The following is a 17,243-nucleotide window of genomic DNA, read 5'->3' on the forward strand; positions in this document are numbered from 1 at the left end:
GTTCATATTTAAAATATAGACTGCAGGCAGTTACTGAATTTAGCCTTGTTCTTAAAGCCAAGTAGGACCAAGACTTGCATTTCAGCAACATATAAAGTAAAAACCTCTTATTTTCCTCCTATTAGATTAGCAATAGTTATAAACATTCACTGGTAATAAGTTTTTGATGTCTCTAACACCGTTATAAAATTGTAGGAGGTGTAGTTTCAGCTCAGTACACAGTTTTAGCTGTGTAGCTCCACTTAATGCTAAAAGGAGTTGTACAGCTAAAGCCCAGAACAAAATATTGAAAATATTGCTAAAAAATGAGAAAGAAAGAAAGAAAGAAAGAAAGAAAGAAAGAAAGAAAGAAAGAAAGAAAGAAAGAAAGAAAGAAAGAAAGAAAGAAAGAAAGAAAGAAAGAGAAAGAAAGAAAAAGATTCTCCAAGCCTCTAAGAAGTACTATACCATATGCAGGATCCAACATAAAAAATAAGTGTTTTCTGGTCTGAAAATGTCCTTGAAATAATTATATACTTAAAAAGCACACACACAAACAAACCAACCACCTTCTAGAGCCAGACACTTCACTGCAGTACACCACTTTCGTACTGGTTCATCGACACAAAGAGGTCATAAATGTGGCAGATCTAGCCAACTGTGGATTCCCTACTATGCCCTTGAGAATGGATCGGCCCCTTGCCGCCACAAGCAGTCACCATAGTTTAAAGCAAGCTTTCATGCTGTTACACACTAAAAGCTGAGTACTCAGCTACAACAAAAGGGGACCCAGATTGGGGAGCTGTGAATAGCTCATTTGTTCCCTCCTAGAATCACAGCATTTTACTGTTTCTCTTCAGACATGTGTAATAAGTGTCTGACCCTGAAATAAGTACAGATTATTCATGTCACTAAGGGTCAACAGATCATGTTATTTTTAAACCTTTTTCCTTCTAATACAATACAGAGATGACATGGACTAACTCCTGTTTGTAATCCTTTGATAATTTTTTAATTATCTCTTTTGTTACATTAACATCTGAACTTCAACTGGTCCAAGCTAAAATGTTGGTTTTTAAAATGCAAGAAAGTTATATAATACAGCATATTCCACATACAGTACTCAATCCTATATTTTGCAGTCATTTTCTTTAAATCATGGGAAACTTTGCCCTCTTTGTTGCCCACATTTACATCACTCTTACAGACCATTTCTTAGCATGTGTTAGTACAATGCCTAGCATGAGCAGCTGAGCCTGACTGGGGTCTCTGCATACTATCGCGCTACTCATAATGATAAATAATAATCTGCAGAATGCCTGACAACTTTCAGTTTTACTTGCTATTGCCTTTAATGCTGTTCTCATTGCCTCAATGTTCTACTCAGTTTTTTAAATTATTTATTAATTAAATAACTCTTCCATTGTGGTCAATGTTCTGGGTTCCACTGGTTTTCAGTCAGAATCTTGCATGCTTTTTTTGTTGTTGTAACAACAGCAATATTTTGGGACATAATCCACATTCTTAAAATTATATAAATTTTTTCTGTAAAATGCAATCTTCCTTTGCAATCAAGCTACACAGAATGACAGCATAGTAATCATAATTTCATTGAGTTGCTGTCAGAGATTACTTACCAGTAACTGCATAAAATGAGTTACAAAATGGAGTTAACTGGCTCCTGAATTACCACATGAAAAAAACTGTGTAGAATATTGAGACAAAGATTACATAGCTGCAGGTTATGGCAGATAAGCTAGGGTATATAAAAGTAAAATATTTATATTTATTCTACATATTCTCTTTAATTACATTTGTACTTTTTCTTCACATATTATAGAAAAAATATATATACAAAATTTAAAATGCCATAGGTCGAGCCACTGAGGCCTGAACATATGATTATACTTTGATTATATATTGAACTCCAATATCTATGTACTTTACAGTTCTCTGTAACCCAAATCTTCAGAAAAATCTAATTTTTAGATTGATATTCAGTAATAACAAAATACCACTTCATTCTTTGAAACCATCAGTGTAGTGTCTCATGCAACATCAGGACAGCCAACAACTCTAGATATCTCATAAACAAATATTACAATCTTTAAAAATGTATTTATCATGGTAGTGCCTAGGAACTGACTGAGTACAGGGCCCCATTGTGGTAGGCCCTGTACAAACTCAGAGTAATAGCCAGTCTCAGCCACAAAAGCTTACAATCTAAATAGATAACACAGACAAAGGGTAGGGAAAAAGGATAGAATATACAAACATAATGAACAATGGCACAGAAGTCATGTTAGTATATTATTTCCTGGCATAGCTAGACTATATTTAACTGTGATATAAACATTTTCACAACGCAAAAGACACTGCAGAAAAGTACACACTAGGGTAATGATCTGGAGAGTCTGATTCCAAAACTGAAATAAACACCATAAACACTAAATAAAAAGTCTGTTGAGACAGATACGTATAGATCCTCAGTGACGTAAAAAAGGACTGCAATTGATATCTTCATGTTTGCCATGAAGCAAATTGAGTATCAAAACTGGCATTGAAATATTTTTCATTTCTGTGGGGAGATTAATTTTTAGGAAAAATCTTACCGCTTTTTGTTTTAAGTCTACCTTGATTCAGGGAATTTTTACTTCTCGGTCCAATGGGTGTGACTTAAAATCCAGTAATTGCTTTAGACAACAAATTAATGTTACATGTGTACTTGTAGTGAACACTAATGCTCCAATCCCATAAAGATGTATGTACAGGCTTAACATTAAGCATGCTGAGAAGCCCAATTGAAATTAATGGTACTACTGTAGTGCTTAAATTTAAATACACACCTAAGGTCTTGATGCTGCAAACAGTAATACATGTGTTTAACTTCATGCACATGATAGTCCAACTTACTTCAGTAGGACAACTCATGAAAGTTTGTGCAGGATCAGGGCCTAAATATTTCTAGGAAATATACAGTCTGAGGAATCATATATCTATGGAATTATATACAGTCTAATTCTGTAAGGTACTAAAGCATGTGTCTAACTTTAAGCACATGAAGTGGTCTCATTTAATGCAATGTAACTACTTATGTGCTTAAAGTTCGGCACATGCTTAATTACTTTGCTCAGTTGGGGCCATATTTAGGTAGTTATCTAAACAAAAATTCTACATTTTTAGGGCTGACCACTGTACAATTTATGAACTACAAATGGGGAAAAATACATGAGTGAATAATTATCACAAAAATTCTTCCACTGACCTAATAAAAGTCTATGCAATTAAGTAACATCAATTGCATTTGGGTTTATTTTTGCTTATACAGCCTCCCAAAAAGACTTTCAAGCAGAAAACAAACCCTCCTTTATGTACAGACCTTCATAAGGTTCTATCTCCTTGTCTCCATTGTCTAGGGAGAATAAAAATAAAACAAAAAAGGGAACCAAAGAATAGGGTTTAAAAACAACAGCACTTTTACAAAAGGTATAACATACATCTTCATAAGGGAAGAAAAAAAAGAGAGCACATGGGCATTTAGACTGATTTTGCAAAGCATGTTTATATACTATCAACAGAAAAGCTGAAAATATATTTGATACCAAAAATGTAGTTTTATTCCTATGATTTTGAAGTTTCCTGAAAATGTCTTGTCTACTGAACAACGCTTTCATGAGGCATTCAAAGGAACAGTATTGACAGTATCCATAAAATATGCATCACCAAGCATCTTGCTGGTATTTATTTTTGTTGTTAAAGACGATGCCCTTTTTTCTTGTTACTTCTGTGTCAAGAGTGATATCTATACTTATGCATGAGCTAATCATCCTTTGTACTTGTGAGATTTTTTCCTTTATTGTTGTTAGCATAGGAGCTTTGTGCTACTATTCTACCACACATTGATCCTGATCCTAAAAAGGATGCTACATTCTCAACACCCAGGGAAGACAGTGGGCACTCTGAACCTTTCAGAATTGGACATTTTATGAAACACATTCATTACACCATAGTTTTATCAATAAAATGCTAAGCAACTGATACAGGACCTTCTGCTCCTGTTGAAGTCAGTGCAAAATGCCCATCGACTTCAATGGGAACAGAATTGAGTCAATGCATAGTCCACTTTGGTCTCTGTTTATTGAATTGTTTTGATGATATAGATTAGTTTAATTCAAGTGGCAGTAGATGTTAGTCAGATTTTGAAAGAAATGGCGGATGGTACAAAACACAAAACTATTAGCAAATACTGGTTTGACACAGGAAAAACTCAAGACCTTTAGGTTCTAATTTCAAGGAATAAATAATAACCATTATTAATAAATAATAACCTCCTTCATTTTAGCAATCCACAAACAATTCTGAAGTCACATAAAAAATAACACTTACTTCTTTCCAATGTCCCCTTTGGTGGGAGCTGTGGTAACTGCCTGCCCCTTCGTCCTGCTACTGGAGTACTTGATGGGCTTGTTTGGACAGACCCAGTTCGAGGATGTGACCTACAGAACACACATCAAAACAAAACATGCCCTTTAAAAGTCACATTCATCCTTTGATACCTACAGAGCTAACACAATGACTAAGAAAATTTTGGTGCGCTTAGAAGCCTTGAGGTACTGTAGTGGTACTGCTGTCTTTTTTCACAGAAGGACTAGTTAACAATTAAACAGAGAAAACTCTAGCTAAAGAAAAAAGCCAAAATAAGGCTAAATATTGACATGTAATATGTTTGCGTAGCTGACTCCACATATTTTCTGTGTGCATGTATTCATGTATGTGTGTGTGCTCTTTTATTAAATACACGCATACATACAAAACCATCTAGGGGCTACATGCTAAGATCCTTATTCCATTTATATTCAGTTAAGCTTTTCTGACTAAGTAAAAATGAAGTAAAATAGTGAGAAATGACATCAGGAATTGATTCTTGATATAATTAGCTTTCACTATCGGAAAGCCAAGAAATATATTCTACAATCCTAAAATAAGGTGATGTTTCATTCAACTTCCTACTCGGCCAAATTGGCTCCACATATACTCATACCTTCTTTACTGTAGTTGCACTAAAGGGAGTTTACATAAATTGGTAAAATTCTGCATCAGTAGTAATATAATGTACTTTAACAGGAACTATACAGACTATGGCACAGTAAAATGTAGTCAGAGAAAACAGTGGTTAATACACAACGTTAGTACAATCCATTTAAAGAAACTTTTTTTTAAAAAAAATAGTTTCATTTGATGTTATGATGGTTGTTCCATAAGCGATGTCTGATGAACACACAAAAAATTCTCATTCTGTAAGAGAAGAACATGATAGTTATGAGGTGCTTTATGTGGGAAATCTCCCAGGATTCCTGATAAATGAGAAATCACAAAACAAATGTAGTTAAATACGTTAGTAAACAAATTACAATGGCAGCCACACCATTATATCCACAATAGAATATAAATAGTGTGTTGGCACTGACAGGGTTAGTATCTACTGCTACTAGTGATCAGCCAAAGATGGAAGGCGATACCAATTAGCTACTGGGAAAATAAAATGTGAGTTGGTGGGGCAAAAGTAATTAGTCTGATTGATTTGTCTGTTTCACCTCGATAAGGCAGGTGAAGGAGGGGCAGATCTTCCAGTCATTAATGAAGGCATCGACCTCATGAGGTTTGAGTCAGGACGCTCTGTGGATCGGGAGCGGGAGTTGGTCCGCTCTAGCACAGGACGCTGTTCTGTTGATCTGGATCTTTGATATGGCTGTCTATCTGCTGCTTCACAATTCCTGTAATGTTAGTCAAAAAGCAGCTCAGTTGACCTTTAACTGTTCTGTTAGTTATAAAATATGCTGTTTGGTATTGATTTGGAGAAAAATCATTGTTAAATACATTTTGGTAACTTTTCTGAGTTCGCTTCTTGATAACATACAGTATTTATAGATGTATGCAGTCTCTTATGCAAAACTCTGGATAAATAGGCTAAAATGTTTTCTGTGTCTCAATAATGACTTCCCATGCTATAATCTGTTTCCAAGCAATTTCTCAGTAAAACCATTTTGTTAACCAACTACATCAATACACCAAACATTGAAGGAAAAATCAATTTGATTAGAGAATATTAAACCTAGTTGGTGTTAATAAGTTGTCTGGTTCTGCATTCTCACTCATATAAGTAGTTCTTACCAATTACATTAACTTCATTAGCACTACTCATATGAACAAGGGTTTGCAGGATAAGGTCCATAGTAAATATTTACAAGCTATATCTGATCTAATTACAGTACGTTGACGTCAGCTGTAAGATTCAACTTTAGAAACAAAGGACAATATATAATACGCCATGCATTAAGAATGGCTCATACAGTTAGAGTACTCGATGTTCTGGTTAATAGAGAACTCTAGTACCACTAGCACAGTACACATTCAGATGACCCACAGGGGAACACAAGATTTGTCTCTGATAAAAGTTAGCTTCTTGTTTTCTTGATCTAATGTATGGTGCCAATGTAATGACAGAAAGGGGAAAACACTGAGATGTGAAAGGAAAAAGATGGGCAGAGGAAAATAAGAGGTTCCAAAACAACTGACTAAATTAAGATATAGTGCAAAATAATTTGTGGGGTTCAGCTTCATTTGTTCTGAAATAATTATTGGATTTCTGCGGTACTTTTCTATCTCAGGTCATAGTCTGATCCTTTTGCTTGCAAACAGAAATACAAAGAGGGAAAGATGACTAGCAACTTCCTTAAATATACACATCCATTTTAAATTTTAAAACTAAGTTGTACATATTAGTTGGGCTGATTCTGTAATAATTTGTACCTCACACCTCCAATGGAGTTAATGGAATCTCCACAGAATTACAAACTCTTAACCTAATAGTACCTTTTAAGGCTTTTCCTATAGCTAAGTCCTGTATTTTACAATGAAGTTGGTTAATAAGAGTGTGTGGTTAGTTGGTTGGTTGGTTGGTTGGTTGGTTAATAAGAAGAGTGACTGGATGGTGATTAAATGTAACAAAAAGTCAAGTTTTAATTAATATTTTAAACAGAGAGAGACACTGCAGGCAGCCTCATTATGAAGAGTCTTACGGTATTAACTGCATTATTTTTATAAAAGACTGTACTGAGACAGAGCAAAGTTTTCTCTAGGGCTGCTAACTTTGCTGAGTGCTTTGATAAAAGAGTCATTAAAATGAATGTCTGTTCATGCCTTCCAGGAGGTAGTAATTGGATTCGTAGAAAACAAAATGAAATTCCCCCAGACAGGTCTAGAATAATGCCAGCCACCATTACCCTACTTCTAAAGCTCCTAACAAACAAACACACCACAATGAGACACACAATGGTAATTATAAACTAAAGGCACTGACAATCAGGGGAGAAGTAAAACTAGCCTGGCACAAAACCACAAAGATTACCTCATGTCTTCTTCTGGCTCTATCAATTCTGTTTCTGAATGGGAAGCTTGATCAGCCAAAACATCCACTGTCTCGCTTCTTTAACATTGTGGATAAACAAAGAAGTGTAACCTTAGCTTTGTGATAGATGTTGCTTAGCTTAGATAACCATTTAAAGAAGGGTCTCAGTGCTACAAATGATGAGTAAGGGAGTCAAGCATCCACATGGTGGTGAAGAAACAAGCTTTCTCTGGTTACAGAAATAAATTCTGAAGAAAGCAATTCACCCCGAGACCTGAATTCTAAAAACAGTGCATGACTAAAGCCAGACTGTGCCTAGTCCTTGTGCAGGTGGGAAAGAGAAGGAGTTGGCACAAGGAACATCTTTCTCTCTTCCTTCTGGCTTCCACAGAGGGGTCAAGCACAACAGAAGTTCTTATACTAAAGGAATGCGAAAATTCTTGTAGGACTAGTGCTGTTTTCCTGTGCTCATCTCTGTAAGAGAGGCAGTCTCTGCACACTGTAGGAGTTTGTTTTGCTATCTGGGGTCAGGCAGGGCTTGGTCCTTGCACCCTCTTCAGACGGGGTGCACATGCTGTAATCTGCAGAAGAGATGCCATGCCAACCAAAGAACCAGCTGCAGAAATGCAGCTTCACATCACCTATAATACGTGGCTGTATCGGTCACAATCTGGCCATAACTGTGGATGGATGACATTTGTAAAACCCCTAAGTGACTAAGGGGCATACATCCTACTGTCAATTGACTTTCAGTAGGACACGAGTGCCTGAGTCACTAAGGTGCTTTTGAAAATCCCATCCAATATGAATATAACTTATTGCATATGAACTACTGAAGGCCATTTTAAAGGGGAAAAATAGATAGTCAAAGTTAAAGCTATCCAACACCCACAGCATTACTTAAAGTGTTTTGAAACGCCTTTGCATTACCAAAAGCCTTTGTGCAAAGGTTTTCATTTTTAAATCTAATGAAATGTCAGTATGGCCTCCCACTTCTCCTTTAGTACTACCTACTTCACCATCCTTCTATATCTACTGGCAAAGAACATTCATTTTAGGTGGTCTATTCTCTTATCAGTGTGTGGGAGATTTGCGCACATAATTCTCCCACGCACTGACGGAAGAATGGATCAGTAGGTGTCTACATCTTAACCAAGCATATCGATCACACTGACAAAGTTTCAGTTTTTTGTAAGCCACCATGTAGAACAGCACTCTGGCTATTCTACATTTAAAATAAACATTTTAAAAGGCCAAAATTTAGAATTACCAAGATGTTATAAAGAAAGTCACCTCTAGTATACAGTAATAATTGTAATTTCTGTTCACTACCATCTAACCTGAGGGGCTATAAGCCTTGAGTTAAGTACTAACTTATGTGCATTGGTTCATGCTCATATTCTGGGAATGTCCAAAGTTAATAATTTTTTCGACGCACAAAGTGAGCATTTCTCATTTTTAATTATTCAAAAATTAATGTTACTTTTTTTAACAAGTAAAAAGGAGATTTTTCATCAAATGAATAAATAGTAGTTTATCTAAGTGCATTCATACAGAAAGACTTTTAGGAGGCAAACAATAGTGAATAATCATAAAAGCTGTCAGTGCAAGCACACAAGCATCTCACTACTTCCCAAAACAATTGGATGTTCTTCCCATATTTTAGCTGCCATCCCATGTGCAATATTCATTTTACTGTGCACAATACATAAAAAGTAGATTACAGCAGCAGGCCAGTTAAAATCACAGTTTGTTAAAATTTCAAAAGTAGTTAATATGTCCTCATAACAAAGAACTGAAGAAACAGAAATATAAATGTACACTATGCAAGGGTTTTTAATGCAACTTTTGTGATCATATCAGGCTTTCACTACTTCTAGAAACACTTAGCAAATAACAAGAGAAATACAAAAGGTACAATATCTAATAGTCACTACTTCAAGAATAGGCCAGCTACTATCCAATGGGATACCTGTCAGTGTCCGTGGAAGGTTGCTGGATTTCAATCCTTGGACATGCTGTTCTTCTACTAGCTATAGGAACTTTGCTGTTTAGTCACAGACACAAGATCCTCTGTTAGCATAACATAAATAAGCATGTCTGCAAAAAGTGAGATTTCTAGTAATAACCATTGAGTCATGAATATTGTAATAGGAAGTGTGTGAAGATGTGAAGAAGCAGTTCATTGTAACCACACAGAGATAGAGAAATAACTAGTTAGCAGCTGCAGGGTAATTTCATTTTTACGAGGATCAAAATCAAATACCTATGAAGAAGCTTAACATAATATAAAAATATGTTCTTGAATAATACTTAGTGCAGAAAAGAATTCAATGCTTGCATCAACTCTAGTAAATAAAATATAAATAAAGTAATGTACGTGAATAGTCAATCATATATTAATGTCATATACTATGGTATCTGTGTGATAACTATATAGAGAATAAGTGATGATATAGTATAAAGATTTTCAGTGGAACTACACATTATCTGACTCTTCATTGACATCAGTTTGGGATGGGTGCATTACATATGAACAATGCCATGAGTGAATTACACTAGTCATGCCAATGAAACCTTTATGCCACACCATGGTCTCATGTCATCTGTTCATGTTAGAAATACTATTACAGAAATAGTTTTTTAGGAAGTTTAGGAAGTTTTTAAAAACTGATTTGGTCCATTTTTTCCTATCTTTTCTTCCTATAAATTCACTTAATACTGTTGTCCATCTTTGACCTGAGCGACTAGTCAAATTTCAGGCCCCTGGGGACATTCTATTTGGAAGCAGAAATTGATGGAGACTGGTATTCTTTGATGCAATTTTGTTTATTTACAAGGAATATACAAAGTCCTGCTTCAACATATGAAGGAGGAATCAAAAGAAAGAGGAGCAGTTTCTTAGCTTACAGCCCCAAGTCTCTTTAGCCAACATGCTGAGAATCTCTCTCTCTAACTTTTCCCAGGGTCACCCTGTGCTCACAGGCTCCTGCTGGACTTGCTTGCTTTTTGACTCTTCCTCTTTCTCTAGTCTCATCTGTTTTCAGCTTGTGTGTGTTCTGCTTTCCCTCACACACATCCACACACTTGATCACAATACCAAGTGGAATCTCCCACACACATGGTGCTAGTTTCCAAGCACACACTATTTGGTCTTGTTTTAGGTGTGCCCCTTAAATATCTCTTACAACTACCTTAAATGAAGGGCACATTCACACATCAGTTTGATGAAGTTTTAACCCATCGCAAGGCTTTACCCAGTTCTTAATAATATCATGAGTTCAACAACATAGGTCTCGGAAGAAAAGAGAAAAAATAACTAATACATTTTTAAAATACTTCTAAAAGTTACCTGAATAGCTTTTTCTTACTTTATATCTCAGTTTAAATATTTCAAAAAAATCTCACTATCTTCCAAGATTTAGTACAAGTAGTGACTTTCTAATTATTAATAAATCTTTCTAAATAAATCTCCAGTTGTCGCAGATCATATTTAATACTACTTTAAATGAAAGCAGACACAGCACCATGAGGTGATGACATTGTTAGCTTAATTTAAAGGATCCCACTTTCCACTTTTAGACTTTAAGGGCTTGTCCACAGCAAGGGTCTTGATGCACAGCAAGCTGGGTATAAATCTGCGCACACTAGCCTGCTGTTCACTAACTGGCCATATGGACCCTGATACTGCGCACTGAGGGTGTGTCTTCATAGCACAGTTAGCTCGAGTTATAACTGGAGTTTTACCCCTAATTTGACTCCTGTCCACACAAAAATCTCTAGCTTAAGTTAAGTGGTGCTTTGGCCTTGAGCTAGCTGACTGGTCAGGAGTGGGTAGGTTGAGACCTGAGTGATGCTGATGCTCCAGCTACTAATGCGGTGAGGATGCAACAGCTCAAGTTACAGCAACTCAGCAGCAGCTAATCCAATCACTCTTCTAATCCAATCAGCGTGCTGCTAATCAAATCACTGTGTAACTCCAGTGCTGTTTTGAAGTGTGGTCCCTCTCATTCAAGCTATGGTACCTTGAAGGCACTCAGTGTACTAACTCAAGCTAACTGTTGCAGTGAAGACAAGACCTAGACACTTTGACTTACTGCTGTTTCAAACAGCAGACGTCAGAGTGCACTACAGAATTTTTAGTGCACAGTAGTGGGGTCCACAGGGCCAGTTGGTACTCAGCAGGCTATTGCACAGTAGATTTACACCCCGTCTTCCCATGCACTATGTCTCTGTGTGGACAAGACCTAAGATTATTTTTCAAAAAATAAGCATACCAATCTCACATGCATACAATGGCATGGTTTGACTTATTTTTATTTTGGTATGGCTCCTTAATTTTAAATTTTAATACAAAAAAATCTTTGAAAAACCAATTTGAGCAGTCGGACATTTATGCAAGGTATTCTTTCACTATGAATGTGAACAAATGTAAACATCTTTTCTTATAATTTTGAATCCATTAATTGTAAAAAAAAATCACCCCAGGTTTCTTGTACTCATGGGACCTCTTCTCCCTCCTCCCATCACCTACAGGATCACAGCTGCCTTTCAGTACTGCTTTGTATCTCAACAACCACTTCTGAATCTCACCCTCTAATCTTGCTTCTCTTCTGCTGCCTTTTCCTCTTGCATAGCCCATTCTCTACAACTGAGTATACTATACCTCTTAAATAAATAATCACACCAATGTTAATGGAAATACTAAAACTATTCAAGCATGCAAATCCAGAACTAAGTCTTATATGTTTAAAATGTTATTTTCCCCTAGGTAATTCAGTGTATATGTAAATTCACCCATTCACTGAAAAGCTCTGAAATATTTAATAAAAATGACACCTTAAAATGGAAAGATGTATATGCACGGTAGCAATTTTCAAAATTCCCTACTGAACATGTAATTTAATGAATGAGAATTAACGGATATATCAGGCAATACAAACAGAAATAACGTCCAGTAAGGGCTCATTTCTTAAAGGTGCTGAACATTCTAGTCCAATCCAGCAAAACACTTAACTACATGAATATTACCACTGATGTCAATGGGACTGTTCTCAGGCTCAGAATTAAACCTGAGTGTTTTGCTGGACTGGGTTTGCGTGCACAGAACATTTCAGGGTTGAACACTACGTTTGGATAAACACATGACATATAATTCAGCCCACAAATAGTTAGTGACAACGGTTCAACCTCTGCTCTGAATTTCCTTGCTTCTGGGATTTTGTTTTAAATCTTACATGCTATTAATAACACAATTTCTGATTTAATTTTCCTTTATTTTTGGTAGTAATTTGCTGACTGATACCCCGGCAGATCTTTAACTATAATTGTAAGAGTCCACACAAAAGCTCTAATTCTGGAAAGCTTTATGCATCTGCTTAACTTTATGCACCAGACCATACTGCCATATCTCAATGGGACCACTTGCAGGGTGAAAATTTGGCCCCATTGACGTCAATGGGAGGTTTGCCATTGACTTTAAAAAAGGTCAGGATTTGAGTCAAAGTCCAAAATCCCTTGTTTAATTCCTCTGATAATAATGGAATTTGTTTCATTTTTTGAAAAGTTTGCATAATTATTAAGAATTTTTAAAATATTCAAAATATTCTTTATAGTCTGCTTAAATGTCAAATTGAACCATATATGTCCCAAACCAACTTTTGCTTTTTTGTAACAGCCGTGCTGATCTTAATTAAAATTGGTACACAGAGTACCAACACAAATTGTTTCTTGAATTATAAACTGTGGTTATTTTTTCCTCTCTGCCTACCATATTAACCTCTATTATGAGCTGAGCCTAAGAAATATCAGATAAATAATAAAGGTATTTTAAGTTTCTAGTGCAACAAAACAACTTAGACCTACAACTTTTTTTTTTGCACTACATAGCTTTAGTTTAAATTGACCAAATTAATATTTTTTATAATATGGAGTTAAGAAAAACAAGAAAGAGCTAGGACCTGGTATGTCAATTTTCAATACAAATATATTTTTATACTACAACTGCTGATTTAATTACAGATGTGCTGATGGAAGCTTGTCTTGAAGGGAAACTGCCAAATTGGAAAACAATCAGTGGAACATTTTGTACCTAATACTGTCACAAGGAATATCTTATATATCTAGAACAGAAAAAGATAATAGAAAGCATTCAATTTTTCTCGCTCATTTCAGCTTGTTTACTTTGTGCATTTGAAAGCATCATCCGCATGCTACTCATGCACTGTTCCAGGGGGATCTCACATACATGCTCTACCCCAGGCTCTGCAAGAGGATGTTCCCCATTACCAGTAAAACTGAAATTGAAGAGTCAGCAGGCAGGTGAGTGCACAGAAAAAAAAGAGAGCTGAAAGTACATTGGGTGATGTTGCTCTGGGGCCCATCCAAAAGTCTGTTACAAACATAGCTGCAGAGCAGGAACACTGATTAATTTTTTTTACTTTTGTCATAATTCTCAGAGTGGACGGTGTTGGGGGCCTGTGATATACAAGGATGCCAGACTAGATGGCTAACAAAAAATTTCTCATTAACAGTGGAACACACAGAGCAAATACCAATTACTATTTTAGTAAAATCTTTAGTCTTAAAGATATTAAAATAAGTAATCATGTATCTACAATTTCTTTCAATACACCAGGTCAATCATTCACACTTGTACAGTCTATAATATTTGGATCAGCACAGCTTGAGTCTTGCACATCTGTTTTATAGAGGCAAACATACATTTGACTAAATAGTTCTGCAAAGTTAAATGTTTACTTTGTGCTGCTATAGAAAAATGAGTAAATACACCATTTCCATACTAGAGACCCAAATAATGTTACTAATGAAACAAAATGAAAATATAACTTTGTACTCTTTCAATGGTTATGGAATTTTTTCTACACTACTTTATATTTGAAAAATTGGCACAATACATATTGCATTTCAAATATCCATTTATATTTACAGGCTTTATTTTGTGTAATTTAAAACATATTTTTGATATTTAAAATATTATAGGACAGAGACAGATGAGTGGTTATTATTTTTACATAATTAATTCATATTTATCCTAAAATAAATATAAGGAGTTTTACAGAAAAGAAAAGAAAAGAAAAGAAAAGAAAAGAAAAGAAAAGAAAAGAAAAGAAACACTGCAGGTCCACTTATGAAGACCTTAACCAGCTCTCACTATAGAAAAATTCCCAGTAAATCAATGGGAGTAAGGACTTCAGAACTGACCACTATATGCATCACACTCTGTGCTTGATCCTCCAAGATCCCACTCAATAAGTACCCAATGGGGCTGCTCACTGCAGTAAGGGCTGGTAGGATCAGGTCCAAATTCTTTAAGCTAAATTCAATATTGGACTTTAATTTATCTTGTTCCAAATTGTATGTGTCCTTCGTCCACCATAATCCTTTTTCTCAAGAACAGCCCAACATATTAAAAAGATTCACATAAAGTAGTTCAGCCATCATCACTGTTTTTTCTGTCCTCATAATGGAAACCTTGGAAAGAGACAAGCCAACAAATATGCCTTTTCTGGGATCAATAGAGAAAGAAATGGAGGATGATTTACATGACATCAGAAATAAAATTGGTTACTACGGTTAGTCAACTCTACAAGCAGATTAGGAACACATATTCAGTATCACTACACTCTTTACTTACCCATAGTTTTCAGCTGAACCATTGACTACATGATCTGCCCATGAACTTGCACCATTGTACCACCTTTACAATGCAGTTAAAATAAAGAGGTGTTATAAATAAATATAGGTAGTATTAAAAACACTATAATTCATGTGTCATATTTGCTTCTCACTAATCTAGAGATTTTTTTCAATTGCTTCCAATATGTTTTTTGCATTTCCTCTTCTTTGCTAAGAGGTATTAAGAAAAACAGGCACTTTCTGGCAACAGTTATGTATATTTTAGATCTAATTCCCAACATATTTCAGTAAGTGAATTCTATCATTTTCAGCAAGTTTGCCTAACTATTAACTTCTTTCTTTAAGGCTTGATCTTTCAATGCTTTTGCATGCAATACTTCCATTGTCTTTGAGTGTGTGTGGAATACTTTTCAGATTAGACCATAGAGAGATAGTGTCAAACTTAAAAGCCATATACTGTAAGCCAAACCATTTTTTTACCTATGTCCTAAAAACACCTCTAAATAGTAAAGCAATTTTTAAAATTCTGTTTACTGTTATGTATTGAAGATTTTTTTTTTTTTGGAGGGATTTTTTATTTGTTTTGGAGGGAGGCGGGAGGGGGGTGTTGCATTCTATTCAGCCTCCACAATGAAAAATCAATGAAATGACAATCATTATTACTCTGCACTGCTCTGGCTGAGCTAAATGATTTAAACATGTGTAACATGACATCAACAACATCAGTCAAAAACAACATCAAGTGGTTTGCAGAAAGGTTATGTTTGAACGGAAGCAGAATTGGAAAAAGAGATTTTGGGCAGATGGAGTCACAACCTCTAAGTTAAATACCTGTCCTTCTTCCAGAAACCACATGATAATCTTCTTATCATTCATTACCCTAAAACTCTGGAAACACATGCACTTCATATAACTCTGGGTTAGAGAAATGGTGATGCAAATCAACTTGGGTACTACATGGAGTCCTCAGATCTCCTGCAAGTGGCCTGGGTATGTAACATTGAGACTACAGTGGTTTCATGGATCAATGATCCTCTGAAAATGGTGAACAAGAACCAAGACTGGGATTTTCAATTAAGTCTCTGGGATCCTTGAAAGTCAAAGAGAGTTGGATACCTAACTTCTCTGGGCTCCATTGAAAATCCCAGACCAAGTGTCCATGCTGAACCTCTTAATGATTTTGATACTGATGAACACAAGGTTTTTGCTGAAACTATTGCAAACCATGGCAAGGATGGATGGAGTAGTTCTTGAGTGACACAGTTGTTTCCTCTGAGGTCTCAGGGTATAGTACTGGAGCAACCTCATGTGGGGTATCACATAATTCTGCCGTCACCCTTCCTGATTAATGTGTGTATTCGATAGTTGCGGGAAGACAATGAAGTGGTATGGGCTTTACTTGCGTCTTTACTATGTGGATGTCACTCAGCAGTTCATCTCCTTTTCATATCAAACTGGGCTCGAGCAGTTGATGGGGTTATGTAGTATCTGGCCAGGACCAAGACTTGAATGAGGGCAATTTACACAGGACCCACCAGCTTCTGGATTATCAGGATATAGCAGAATGCAAGAGTGCTCCTGATCATGTGTGCTTGACCAACATGTTGCAAACTTTTGTTTCAGGTTCAAAATTTGTGTCTGCTATTTTGTCAACTCAGGTTTGGATTACTGCAATGCATGCTACAGGAAGCTACTTCTTAGGACTGCTCTGAAACCATAGAACATGATGGTCCATTCATTAAAGGGTGTTTCTCAGAGGAGGTGTGTTATCCTTGGTGATCTTCACTGGTTTTCAATCCATTTCTGGGTGAAATTCAAAATTGCTGGTTTTAATAAATCCCTAACTGGGTTGGATCTTTGGTTACCTTTGAGATTCCATCTCTTTTCATATTTTAACATGACAATTGAGATCATCTTCGGTACTCAATATCTTAGTTAAACTGGGAGAATGCTAGGGGTGGGGGAGAGGTGCATTTTCAGTGAGGGGTCCTCAACTGTGAAATCTGATTCTCATATCAGTTTGCTAAACTGAGAATTTGTTTACTTCCGGGTCATACTGAAATGCCCATTTGTTCCTTCAGCCTTTTCCTTAGGGATAGGAGTAAGATGATGGGTTAGGGTGTGGTAAAGTTCTAGTTGTGGCTTGATCACAGGGATTTGGTGCAACTGAGTTGGTCTGATCTTTGGCTTTTTTTAT

The 17,243-nt window shown here is 36.0% G+C and overlaps 1 protein-coding gene across 49 annotated transcripts in view; it reads right to left on the minus strand.

Annotated features, from left to right (window-relative positions):
- Nucleotides 1–17,243, minus strand: part of RIMS2 (regulating synaptic membrane exocytosis 2) — a 748,357-nt gene that overhangs the window by 179,356 nt on the left and 551,758 nt on the right. For 27 of the 49 annotated variants that reach the window (XM_073330341.1, XM_073330342.1, XM_073330340.1 and 24 more), the window contains 4 exons: nt 15,045–15,107; nt 5,574–5,753; nt 4,366–4,475; nt 3,359–3,391 (listed from right to left, as the gene is read on the minus strand). In XM_073330341.1, coding sequence (XP_073186442.1) covers nt 3,359–3,391; nt 4,366–4,475; nt 5,574–5,753; nt 15,045–15,107 — 386 coding nt within the window. The remainder of the gene's footprint in view (nt 1–3,358; nt 3,392–4,365; nt 4,476–5,573; nt 5,754–15,044; nt 15,108–17,243) is intronic. The other 22 variants (XM_073330345.1, XM_073330366.1, XM_073330369.1 and 19 more) reach the window with 5 other exon arrangements.

The sequence above is a fragment of the Lepidochelys kempii genome, chromosome 2 (genome assembly GCF_965140265.1).
Source record: "Lepidochelys kempii isolate rLepKem1 chromosome 2, rLepKem1.hap2, whole genome shotgun sequence".
Taxonomy (NCBI): Eukaryota; Metazoa; Chordata; order Testudines; family Cheloniidae; genus Lepidochelys; species Lepidochelys kempii.